The sequence below is a fragment of the Felis catus genome, chromosome D1 (genome assembly GCF_018350175.1).
Source record: "Felis catus isolate Fca126 chromosome D1, F.catus_Fca126_mat1.0, whole genome shotgun sequence".
Lineage (NCBI taxonomy): Eukaryota > Metazoa > Chordata > Mammalia > Carnivora > Felidae > Felis > Felis catus.
Window position 1 is genome coordinate 64,522,834 of NC_058377.1, and position 12,986 is coordinate 64,535,819.

Consider the following 12,986-nt stretch of genomic DNA (forward strand, 5'->3'; position numbering starts at 1 on the left):
TTTCTTAGGAAAAAGTATTTCCTAAGCATTTCTTTGCTTAGTGGAAGGCTAAACATTTTATATTTATTAGTATTCTTTTGTATGGTATCCAAAGTTTTGATCTCCCACCCCTATCTGGAAAAATTCATTTTCCATTTATGCATATTTATATACACAGTATTTTCCTAATATATGTAAATTATAAAACATAGCCCCATATACAGATTTTTAAAGGACAGGTTGAAAAATAGTTCTAATATTTTCTTGCCAACACCCCGGAGTTCACCTTGGATCTCCCTACCCTACCCTCATCTATTCATAGTCTATGTTCTTCTCCCCTCTCCCCTTGAGGATTTTAGTGCTTTTCTTATATATTAACATTTTTAAGAGCGGTCACTTTGTGGCATTTTTCTTACTTTGTTTTTAAAATGCTGTTTGTGTTGCTTTTTGAGACAAAACTTTAAAAGGGTTGTAATTATCAATCTTTCCTGTTTGGGTTTCTTGTTTTTCTTTTATCCCTGGAAAGGCCTTTTTTAACCTTGGATCAAATAATACTCACCTGTTTCCTCCTCCAGTAAGTTCATGGTTTGATTTGTGTCTTAGAGTTCACTTGAATCACCTGCAATATTTCTTAATGTGTGGTGTGAAATAGGATTCTAACTTCGATAACTTACTAAAAAGGATTCTTAAATATTTCTGATCCAAAGACAGTCGACATGGTTATCAGTTTTTCAAGATGTGTTGCTGAAAACCACTTATATTAAGATCTATAGATCTGTTTGGGGGGTATTGTGGTTGGGGGAATGCCTGCCTTTGAAGAGAGTTTTCCTGAAAGTTGTGTTCAGAGTCTTCTACAGTAATTATGGCCCATCAGCAGCTTATGAACGGTGTACTTTCAGGGCAGGTCAGAAGTTCATATAAACATTCCAGGATACCAGCACAGGATGTTAAGTTTTGATTCTGGGTAGAGACCGCCTGTCTGTATATTAGATGTTGCAGACCTAAAGTCCTTTTATAATCTGGGGACACACATATTCTATAGTAGGTCTTCCCTGTGTGGAAATAGAGTCCGAAGTAGTGAACAAACCCACTGGTACATTTTAGATTGGTTTTAGATGGGTACCATTAGTCAGAAGACTTTGCCATTTAAACTGTGGTCTGTGGGCCAGCAACCTTGCCACCCTCTCTGATCGTTTGCTTGCTGCTTTGTGTTTTTATAAAAGGGCAGAAGCCCCGCAACTATACCCATCAAACTATCTCCCAGTGATTCCTAGTCACGTTACAGTTTGAGAAACACTGCCATAAACCACAGAGACTTAAATTATTTAAAAGTATGTGTGGCTTAGAATTGGAACTAATAAGGCAGCTTGAAGGGTCAGGCAGGCAGTGCTTATGCCTTGTCATCCAGGATATCTGTGTCCCTTCGTGTTTGTGCTATTCTCTTCTTTAGTCAACTGGCTTTGCCATATGCCTCCATTACTGCTTTGTCATATGTTGTCCTGGCATAGTCCAGTTCTGCCTCGTGACCTCTCTGGCAGTTGGTGTTGCTTCTCCAGAGAAGTGGCATAAACAGTAAGGAGGTTTATATGTCACTAACAAGATAGGCAGAAGATGGGTGGTTCCAGGATCAAATCTGTGGTTCTGGGATGATCTCAAGGGCTCTGGCTCTTTCCATCTTTCTGCCCCAACATCCTTAGGGGGTTGGTTTTTCCTCAGGGCTATCACCTAACAGTTACAAGATGGCTAGTGCAGCTCCAGGCCACATGTCCAGAGGTAGGACGTGTCCTTTCCTTTTTTCCACTCTCCCCCCCCCACCCCCTGCCCCGCCAATTAGGAAGGAAAATCTTCTCTGAAGCCCTGCAGCAGACTTCCCATATAGTCCCAAAGTTTGGATCTGTTCACATGTGTAAGCCCTAGCTGCAAGGGAGGCTGGGAAATCAGTATTGGCACATTCATTCACCGTAGTGGTAGGTAGCCTTTGTCCGAAAGGAACTATACTAGGAAGGAGGGGGAATGAATGGCTCTTAGAAAGACAGCCCAGAGCAACTGCCACATGGCCTTTAGATTTGATTTTTATTCTTGTTGACAAATTCTTTTCATGTTTTCTCTCCTGCATTCATTACCCCCCCTTCTTTCTTTCCCACTCTATCCTGCTGTGTGTGTGTGTGTGTGTGTGTGTGTGTGTGTGTGTGTGTGTGAACTCCATTTCCTGGAAGAGAGAATCTAATTGGTCTGCTCCTAATTTTTAAGTTTGTTTATTTTATTTTGAGAGAGTGAGAGTGTGAGCAGGGGAGGGGCAGGGAGAGAGAGAATCCCAAGCAGGCTCCGTGTTGTCAGCACAGAGCCTGATGTGGGGCTCAAACTCACCAACAGTGACATCATGATGTGAGCCAAAGTCTAGAGTCAGATGCTTAACTGACTGAGTCACCCAGGTGCCCTGGGCTTCTCCTAATTTTTGAGCTAAGTTCCCCAGGCCTACAAAGAAATGTTAAGTGCAAAAGAAATGGAAATTGAAGACCTTTCATTTACACATGGCTATGGATTAGCTGCCCTTGGGTCACACAAGGGCCAGTTAGCTGTGGTGAGAGGACCATGTGATTAAAAAAAAAAATGCTCTCCTCTGTACTGTGGACCTTCAGACACCAATGTTGGCATCTGTGCATAAGGAAAACAGGCGCTGAAGAGGCAGAGGTGGATATGGAAGAATGGTTGGTGGTTAGAATAGAAGCAAATAACAGGAATCTGGGCCCTGCCTTTGTCTCAGGTGGAGAAGGTGCCCCTGGTCCTAGTGCATCACAGGCAGCTGTGTTTCTTTACAGCGGGGCTGGTCCTCCCCCTGCCGGTGCTGGCGGGCTGGACAGATAATGATTGGCAGCAGACTCTGCCTAGTGATAGTTATAAACAGGCCAGACTCCTAAAGACCAAGGAGAGCAGACCTGTCCAGGATTCAGTAGTGCTGGGTTATGAGTGAGTTTCCAGAGATTTAGGGTCTAAAACAGGGTCTTCCCTTCCTTGGCAGGCAGTAAATGAGGAAAAGTGGGCTCCAGGCCTAGAAGAGTATATGTGGGGCTCTCTAAGCTGGGGCCCCCCTCTGGGGTTTCAATAAGGAAAGGAACAAAGGGCCCAGATTCCCTTGCCCTGGAAGCAGTATCTGTGTCTCAATTCTGGGCCTATCACTAGAAAGTTGGTAGGGTACCTGGGAGCTTCTGGTAAGGCCCTCTTGTAGGGATAGTGTCCTGGGGTTCAGGGTGAACTGGGGCCTGACCGGCAGAGAAGCTTCTGTGGGGCTGTCCTGTGCTGTGGTACAGCAGAACGATATGACCTTAGGAGATGAAATGTCATCTCTCACATTGGGTAGATAGGGCCAACCTCAGGGTCCGTACTAGCAGAGGATGAAGCTGAGACTCTGGCTGGAGGGCTGAGGCATCTCTCCTGTGCTGGGAACGGAACTGAGTTCTACCAAGGGGCTGACTCCTTCATTTCCCTGCAGCCACCTCCTCGGCCTGTGGTGAAGTGCTGATGATGCCCTCAGGGAGAGCATGGCCATTTCTGGTCAAGAGCTCCTCATTCCCACCAGATGGTCCTGAAGGCCAGAAAGGAGACCAGTGCTCATCAGTGGCCCTGATCTGACCACAGGAGCTGGTGCCACCATGGGCACTTCCAGGAATCTGGCTATACCTTGAGTGAGGCTCTTCCATGGTCTAGAAGGGATATCCCTAATCTTCTATACCTGCTTGCCTTGGCTGGGCAGAGGCTGGTTGGGTAGATCCAGGGCTGGACTGGCAGTGTGGAGCCCATAGAGGGTCCGGTCTTCCAGCTTCCAGTGGGGACAGCCAGCTAGCGAGGTGGTGACTCTGGTCGCTGGGTAAGGCCCAAGAGCTATCAGAGCCAGCAGGGTCTCCAGATGGAGCAGCTCTGGGTGCTTCTCTAACCGGTCAGTACCTACCCCTCCTCTCCTCTCACAAAGTGCTAGGTCTGTCCTGCTGTTTAATGGCTTTGGATGTAGGTCACGGGAATCCAGGGTAAAGACCTGAGCTTTAGGGGCTCAAGGAGAAGTCTAAGGAAAGACTGGCAAACCCAGCAGCAGTAGAGTGAGGGCAGGTCAGGGTGAGGGGAGGAGGTGGACAGAGAACCCACAGCAGAACTGTTCTCCAGGCCCCACTAAGGAAGCAGGGTTCACGGAGTGGCTTGGCCATCCAGCAGGAGCCCAGACTTTTCTCCCCAAGGTTACAGGTGTCCTGGTCAGCGTGCTTGGGCAACACTGAACTTGGGTGAGACATCATGGGAGGCAGGAATGAGTCAAGAGGCCAGCACTCTGCCACTTGCATGTGGCTTTGAATGAATCTTTTCCCCTCCTCTGGGACTCTTTCCCTACTGGAAGTGACCGCTGCTTTGACAATCTGCCTGCAAGATCTGGCCAAGCATTCCAGCGCTGGCTTTTTGGTAGGCACCAGTCATTGCCTTCCACAGCCTAGGCCTTGTGGTCTCCAAAGTGGAAGCAGATTAGGGAGCTTCTCTAGGGGCAGCTGCCCCACCGTCTGGGCTTGGTAGAAGCTGACCTCCCAGAAGCAGCGGAATGTCATGGCAGGGAAAATGAGGGGAAATCCAGGACATGTGCTCACCTCTGACAGCCTGCAGTAGCTTTGGGTGCCCCCAAGTCCCTTCTTCACTAGTCTCTCAAGAAACAAAGTGGCCTGGGCCCAGGAGGGCACATGGCCGCCCCCCTCCTCGTTCCACTGCCTTGTCACAGATGGTGGCTTCCTCAGCTCCCAGCTTCTCAAACAAAGCCCTGTCATTCCTGCCACATTCAGTGTGCAGTCTTTCATTCTGGCCAAAGAGGCAAATCTGTTTACCATACTGAAAAGCCAGAGGAGTTACAAGAAAAGGTAGGGAGAAAAGGCTGTTCTCTGAATTACGAACTGTGAGCTTGTTTCTTATGCCAGGTGATTTGTCTCTGGATCTGTATTCTCCACCCGGGGGCCTAGAACTAAGATGGATCAGGATAAATGTGTGTTGGACCTCTTCATTTTGGAAAGTTTCAGGGATTTTATAGGGAAATCTTTTTCTCTGAATCTTGAGCGAAGGGGAAACTTTGTGCTTGTATTTCAAGGTGGGCGGGGGGATGAATGGCTTATGTGAACCAGTTCCCAGTGTGTTTCTTGCCTTTCCTTTGAGTGAGAGCTGAAAGTCATAGCTGTCAGCACCACTCTGCCCCCCCCCCCCCCCACGTGCTTCCCTCCCAAGAGGCTCCTTCCCTGAGCAGGGCCCGAGTGCCTGTCAGGTTCTTTGTTCCTATGCAGTACTGGATAAAGCCACTAGGTGGGAGTCAGGGATAAATGCTAGAAAGTCTGAATCCTAAGTCCCAAGGAAGAAGGTACAGGCTTTATACAAGGAAAAATAGCTTTGTTTCAATTAGAGAGATGGCCTAAGCTCCTTTCATTAATGAAACTGGTGGGCAGTGTACCTGGGTCAGTTGGCGGAGTTCTTTCCCATTTTCCTTGGAACCTGCTAGACAAAGGGCAAGCCAGAGAGGCCTCTGCTTTTTGTGTTGGGGGAGAGGAAATGGGAGGGCTGAGGGCTGGTCCTGGGAGCATAGACCTGGCCTTCCATTGTCAAAAAGAAGACCTCTCCAGACCCCTTAAGTGCAGTGCATCTTGCTAGGGCGTTATTAGGATGGCTCCCTCCATTCCAGGAGGCATTTCCTGGCCCTGTGTTGCCAGGCCCTGCCCTGGAGAAACTACCTGTACCTTGGATTTTTTTTTTTTTAATACATTTTTCCTGGCATAGCTTCTCAGAGAGGGGATCTTTCAGCTACTATAAACTTAGCAGTTTTAACTTTCCTGGGGTTTTGGCTCCCCACCCCTGACCTCCCCCAAGTAAATTGTACCCTACTAAATTCTAGAGGTCTGGCTCCTTGCAGACCTGACTTGAAGAAACTATTTCAGTCTCTAAGAACCAATGTTTATAAATGGCCATGAATGTGTAAACACTGGTGAAAAAGCACATAAATCCTTCCCTACAAGTTTCCTGCTTCAGACCTAGGAGACGTGGTGGCCCATGTTGCCAGGTTAGCATGACTTGGGGTCTGAGCATGCAAACACCCACCAGCAACCTTCTGCCCTTTTAGGCACCACTGGTAGGCAGACAGGCTCTGGAGGCTTCACACTTCCAGGGAAACTTGCTCAATACCTTGTGCTTTAAGAAAAAAATACCTTGTGCTTCTGAAAGTGGTTTCCTAACCTCTGACTATTCAAATATGGTGCTGAGCTCTTCATATATGAGCATCCCCTGGGAGCTTCTTAATAATGCACAGTTTCAGGTCCTGTTTCCAACCTCCTGGGTCAGGATCTGCATTTTTATAAGAAATAGCCTCCAACCCAGGTGATTCATTACAGATGGGGAGGTAGTGCCCTAGCCAGGGGTCAGCAACTGATGGCGTGCATTTGGCTCACTGCCTATTTCTTATGCCCCATGAGCTAAGAATGATTTTTTATGTTTTTCAATGATTGAGAAATCATAAGAATATTTTTATGCGAAAATGGCCTAAAATCCTAATTTCAGTGTCCATGAAAGCATCCATATAGCCCCGCTCTTTGGTTTATGTGTTAGCCGTGACTGTTCTTGCACTTACAAATGGCTGAGTTTGGGTGTAACAGAGACCAGATGGCCCACAAAGCCTAGAACATTTGCCATCTGGTCCTTTATAGGAAAAGTCTGCCGATCCTGGTCCTAACTCCTTGTGGAGGTAGGTTCCTGGGCCTGTGAACCATGGGGACTTGGGCTGTGGTGATCACGATGCTGTTTTACAAGCAGGACTTGCTTTACAGGCAGTGCCCTCGGGCTGGGCTCCTCCACCTCCACTCCGCAGTGGCAGACTCCATGTGCAGCATACCTGTGGAACACAAACCTGTGTCTGGCATACCAGGGGCATCCTGACACTTGTTACCATGGCCCAGAGCCCGAGGCTCAGGGCTGAGCTAGAGTTCAGGACGCTGGTGACCCACGAGACCCCTCTCCATCCACAGTTCTGCCCGATCAGATGCTGCCGACTCCAGGCAGCCGGCCAGGAGGAGCAACACAGCAGGACCCATCCCCAGTCATTCCCATGCCTATGTGGGATTCTAGCATGTAGGGGACATTTGTGGGGTCCCCTTCGAGGCCCTCGGATGAGGAAGAGGACAAGCTGTGTGAGTTTCCCTGTCCAAACCTGACCACTGTGTCCTCTTAGCTGTCTTTTTAGTCCCCAAATGGTCAGTCTCTCACGTGTCCTGCTCTTTGCCCTCAGCTGGCTGCCTCATGTTCTACACGGTGATGAGCTGAGTGTGGCTGCTGGTGGGTGACTTGCTTTTGGGAGGCCCCAAAGGCTTTTAGGGTTGCTGTAATGACCCCTCTTTGTGTCTCCCCTGTGGGTCCTGAGCACTCTCCAGCAGTGGGTCTAAGGAGGTATCCTGGAAGGAGGACCTACCCACCCCCACCACCCCCACCCCCCCCCGACACAAACACGCCCCTTTAAGGGAAGACTAAACCTTTCAGAGTAACTGCATAGGCCAGATGAAACCCTTTGGGAGTCACAGATCATTTTGATAATCTGAAAATAAGGTTTTCAGAAAAATAGTGACTTAAACATCCAAATAGCACTTCGTACGCATTTTACGAACTTCTCCAGGGGCCTATCTAACCCCCCTAAGCCTGCCTGTGGACCACTGTGAGATTCCCCTGGCCGGGATGGCCTTCTGAGGGGGGTGGTGCAGCCATGGGTTTGTCTTGCCAGCGGGATGACCGGGCCATGCCTGGGCCAACTGCCACCTGCGGGTCAGTGAGCAAAAAGGTGCATATGGCTCTGCTGTCCTGTCTCACTCAGCCCATCAGCCAAACACATGCCCTGCTTCTAGGTCTTTTGGAGTGTTATTTTGTGAATTTTGCATTGATTTATAAAACACACCTTTATTTTTAAAGGCTGAGGTAGGAATTTCTACTTGAGGATACCATAAAAATATGTCAAGAATTTAGCTGTGATTTGGATTCCTCCCTTCTCTTCTCTCCCTTTCTCTACCCTCCCTCCCCACATTCATCACATGAGATGACCTAATAGATGGAAATCCGCCCTATTTTTCCTCTCAGTGGAGCATCTTTACCCTTGGGAAACACACCTTCAAGACTTCTGTTCTCCAAGTAGAATTTTAGGTTTATCTTGCCAGTCTTCCCGTGTGAGCCTCACTCTTTCACTCAAAGGATGTTTTAAGTTCTTCCTGTGTGCCAAGAACTGCCCCAGGCATGGAGGTCAGAGCAGCATGTCAGGCCTCAGACACATGTTCTCCAGTCCAGTGCAGTGCACAGACCTGTCAACAGTACAAGAGAGCAGGTGGTGAAGTGGAGAAAGGGTGTGACCCGAGCCAACCCCCATGGGCAGGTGGGAGCTAGCAAGGTTGAAAGGGGCCACCACCTTGCTCCCTTGTCCTTTCTTGCCTCCTCACATCAGAATCTACTGAAGGGTACTGAGCCCCCTCCAAGGGAAGCAGGGGCTGGGACTGTGCCCTACCATTCCCCATCCAGCCCCCCCAAACCCACTCTTGCCTCTGTTTCCCTAGAGCCCCAGAAACCCCTTAACCACATACATGTGGTAATTCTGTATTTACTCAGGGCAGGAAGGTGGTTTCATTCACCTTGGATGCTGGTTAAATGTGTGTTGACCAAATGAGTTCTTCCTTCAGCTTCCCGAGGCCTTTGGTGGGGTGGGGGGAAGCTCACCTACCCCTGCAACCATAGAGAGGTGTTTCACCAACACATCCTATCCTGGTTCTGGTCAGGGAAATTCAACCAGGTGGGGCCAGAGGCGAGGAGGGCCCAGAGCCCAGTGTGTGGACAGCAGAGCCTGCTTTTCCTTTCTAGCCTCTGATCTGGGTGTGTCTCCAGGAATTTACTCCTCCCCTCGTGCCAGCTGCTGGCCAGAGCCCTCCCGCCGCCTCTGATTGCTGTGACTGGGCCAGCCTGCTGGGGACTGCTCTGCCAGGCCAGTTTCTGTTCTTTTTGGGGCAGCGGTGGGTGCCGAGGCCATGCTAGGGGGCATGCCCACCCCCCAGCAGAGACTTCTCTTCAGGCCGGCAGTTCCAGGAACCCCCCTGGTGACCTCCGAGGGCACCGGCAAGGCCCACACAATCACAAGATGTACATCTGCAAGTCGTTTATGGCAGCAGTGCTCAGGGGCCTTGCGTGTAACCACATTCCCACTGCACCCACATCAAGGACCGCTTTCATAATCGGCCTAGCCAGAGGCCGCATGTTAAGGGCCAGGCAAGGGAGAGAAGCTGTGTTTAGGGGAGCTCTTAAAGGAGTGTGGGGGTGGGGTGTGAAGGTGGAGGGCAGCCCAGGGGGTGGGGTGGGGAGTGGTGCTGGGGAGGCCAGCCTGGAAGGCCAGCAAAGGAAGACTGACAGCTCCCCATCTCTGTCAGCCCCTGCCTTCCCAGGGCTCCTACCCAGAGCTCTCCCTAAATCTCACGGGCACACACATGCGGTGGCCTCACCTTCCCCCCTCTCTGGCTTCTGAGGCAGCTAGTCTGGAGTGGGGGACAGCCAGCAAGGCCTGGGACTTAACGGGAACTGTACCCATCCTGGTGCTAAACATGCCCCAGGGAGCCCTGGTCGTGGTGGCCAACAGCAGCACCGGGCCAGACTCCTCCGATGGCAGATGTCTCCTGGGGAGCAGAGGTTCGCCCCTGGCAGATGGTGCCACCAGCGCCAAGGACAGCAGACACCCGGTGGGGCCAGGAACCCAGAGCGGAGCTGGTTCTGAACGTGTTCTTTTTTGGAAATGACAGGCTTTCCTCAGGGCCCAGCCCGACGCCCGCCTGGAAAAGGGGTAGGCGTGGGCTTCAGGGTGGGGGTCAGGCTGTGTGTGGGAACCAGCAGCTCCTCCAAGAGCAGCACTTATTTTTAGTCTTCTCCCCAGTCCCAAATAAACTGAGAGCAGCTGGGAGCCTGTGGGTAAATGCAGAGTGGAGCAGAGACAGGAAATCGGGGTCTCTCGGTAATGAGTTCCAGCCACCGCAGAAAGGGGAAGCCAGACGAGGAATTTTCTTCAGGACTGTTTCCCTCTGGCAGGCTCTGGTATTATCACCAAAAAGAATGTTCCTGTGTGTGTGTGTGTGTGTGTGTGTGTGTGTGTGTGTGTGTGTGTGTGTTTACAACTCCTGTCCAATTCTGTCTTTTTTCCCTACCTTTTTGCTAGGTTTGATTGCTTTGCAGGCTCCGGATCCCAGAGCTGGTGCCTGTGTGTGTCTGGGGGCGGAGGGGGAGGATACCGGAGCGGCACGGTCCGGTCGGAGCCGTTGTATATCTGAAACTGTTTAGGGAAAGGCTGAAGGACGCAGGCCAGGGAAGTGGGGAAACTTGAACACAGCTTGACGTCCCGAGGGGGAGGGGGCAGAAACAAGGAAGAGGAGAGAATTTGGTCTCTGGCCAGAAAAAGGGCTTTTTCAACCAAGGAATCTAACTGCTGACATGGGTGCCCAGCATGGATGGGGACATTGATGTTTACAAGCATTTTGCGTGGCTGAAGAGGGTAAGTGACTGGCTGCTTTATCTGGGTCTCCCTGGAGATGAGGGCAAGAGAGATGCTTGGGAGGGGGGTTGGGGGGGTAGTATTTGTCCGGCAAAACCCTGTCGTGGCCAAATTCTCCATGAGAATCTAATTATAGGCACTAGGGGAGAAAACAGTCAGCTGTCTTTGTTTCTCCGCTGACATTCTGGTGAATGAGTCTCTGTACAGAAAGGCACAAATGGGGTGAAGAAAGTTATTTTAACTTTGGCACTTAAACATTTGGAGGCTCCAAACACCGTGACCAGAAAAAGGTGTCCCTACTGCCTTTCGGTTTGAGGACACAGAGAAGCGGCTGCCTTTCCAGTGCACTGAATTCAGACCTCGTTGAACTTCTCTGCTCTGATGTTATCTGATGGTGTTATTGCTGTCAGCCCGGAGAGCTTCTGTGTTTCCGGAGGCAGGCTCTTGGGGAGAGCTCTCTTCTGAATGCTCTGAAGCCAGGGGTTTGGGTTGCAAGCTTTATGCCCTTTCTTTGGGGGACGAGCTCAAGTGCGGCATGAGCAACGAATGAATGAATGAAATGAATGTCGGGGCTGGAGTAGCATGAATGATCGCAGAGTTCAGGCTCTTCACTCCTTCATGACCATCTTTAAACTGGCGAAGATGGTTGTCCGTTTGTTTCTTTTCACACCGAGGCTGAGTGTTTCTCAGAAGCAGGAAAGGCGAAAGCAGCCGACAGATAAGAGATTTGACGTTGTAAGCAGAGAGGAGCAGGAGGGACAGGAGGTGTCCAGCTTGGAAGGCCCCTGACTCCAGCCCCTGCACACGGGGCCTGCAGCTTTTGTGTGCACTCTCTTCAGCGCTCATTCCGCAAATATTTATAGAGACGGGGGCACTGGGTGTCCAGTGGTGAGCAAAGCAGAATCTGTCTCTGCCCTTGTGGATCCACCATCCAATGTGGGAGACAGAGGTTAAACCATCCCAGTAAATAAACTTGAAGTTACAGATTAAGTGCACTGAGGAACAGAATTGTGAAAACTGCTACTAGCCACATGGAGGGGTTTGAATGAGTGCGAAGGAGCAGTGAGGCAGCCCTCCCAGCAAGGAGCCCTTCACCGAAACCTGAAAAGTAGGAGTGACTCAGGTGGAAGATGGGGTGAAGAACATTCCAGGCAAAGAGGCTAGTATGTGTAAAGGTCCTAAAGTAAGAAGGATTTAGGCAAGCTTCAAGACTGAGAGAAAGCCAGTGTGGCTGAGCTCCGCGATGGGGGAGCTGGCAGATGCTGGTCTCATAGGGCAGTGAAGGATAAGCGTTGTGGGGGATGTGGTTCATAGGACGGGGGACTTGTGGCAGGGAAATGACCTGGGACACAGGCAGATCCAATTTGTATTTTAAGGCGATAACTCTAGCTGTGGTGTGGCATAGGGCAAGCTGTGTTGCAAGGCAGCTAAACAAGACTAGAGCTTTGGGGGCTTGTTGGGATCAACTGGTACAAACCCTCTATTTAACAAAGCCCGGGAGAGGCTAAGGACCTCATGATTGTTAATGTTAGAGATATTCGTGGTGCAGCCTGACCTTGTACCCTGCTTTCTGTCTTCCACTCCAGTTCTCTGGCCTCCTCTCTTTCACCAAATATGTAGAAAATTATTGGTTTAGAACCCAGCAGAAAACCCTGTCTGTGCTCAGCCCCTGCTCAGCTTTGGGATGGGGGCGCTGCAGCCAGCAGAAAGCATGCTGGTGGGACCAGAGATTTTGGCAAAGATTTGTGTCCTTTGTCTTAAGCGTTCAAAAGCCTTCACTGAAGACCCTGGGGCGAAATAGGTGAGAAGCACGCTTCTCATCCCTTAGTCTGTTGTTCTTGTATCCAAAATGAAGCTTTTTAACCAGGAGGTCTTCCAGCTGTGATGTTCAATGTCTCAGTGGATATAACTGCACACCTCGTGCAGAAGTTCTGTCTGTAGAGGAACTAATCTTGCATGTGCTGCGATGTAAGAGAGCCCTTTCTGTCCTGAGACCCAGGCTGTGCACACTGGCTCCTGTGCATAGCTGGAAGTCAAACAAGAGGATTTCAGAAACCCCTAGGATGACTCCTAGTAAGACAGATTATTTTTCTTCCACTTGTAGAGTGTTAAGGATCATTAAAAAACAAAGCATAGGGTATTGGATATGACCTAGACAGCATGATCAGAGTTCTCTCTCCCCCTAAACAGATTCTTCTCTTTTTTTCTTAAATTTTTAAAAATGTTTTTATTTATTTTTGAGACAGAGACAGAGCATGAGCAAGGGAGGGGCAGAGAGAGAGGGAGACACAGAATCCAAGGCAGACTCCAGGCTCTGAGCTGTCAGCACAAAGCCCGATGTGGGGCTTGAACTCACATACTGTGAGATCATGACCTGAGCTGAAGTTGGACGTTCAACCGACTGAGCCACCCAGGTGCCTCAGATTCTTCTCTTTTAAATCTCCTTTAA

At 49.9% G+C, this 12,986-nt stretch overlaps 1 protein-coding gene and 1 long non-coding RNA gene across 13 annotated transcripts in view; one reads left to right on the forward strand and one right to left on the reverse strand.

The window, feature by feature from the left end:
- The window catches only part of PPFIBP2 (PPFIA binding protein 2), a 144,948-nt gene that overhangs the window by 53,686 nt on the left and 78,276 nt on the right, over window positions 1-12,986 (forward strand). The window contains exon 1 of one of the 12 annotated variants that reach the window (XM_045038892.1): window positions 9,432-10,083. The exons of 5 other annotated variants lie outside the window; for them this stretch is intronic. In XM_045038892.1, coding sequence (XP_044894827.1) covers window positions 9,658-10,083 — 426 coding nt within the window. In that variant the 5' untranslated portion in view covers window positions 9,432-9,657. Of the gene's footprint in view, window positions 1-9,431; window positions 10,084-10,146; window positions 10,538-12,986 lie in introns of those variants that run through there. 6 more of the 12 variants (XM_045038894.1, XM_045038893.1, XM_019811979.3 and 3 more) reach the window with 6 other exon arrangements.
- On the reverse strand, window positions 5,363-8,821 carry LOC109491988. The gene is made up of 3 exons (XR_002145666.2): window positions 8,643-8,821; window positions 8,130-8,318; window positions 5,363-6,871 (listed from the first exon to the last, which is right to left on the reverse strand). It is a non-coding gene; the product is annotated as an uncharacterized LOC109491988 (long non-coding RNA).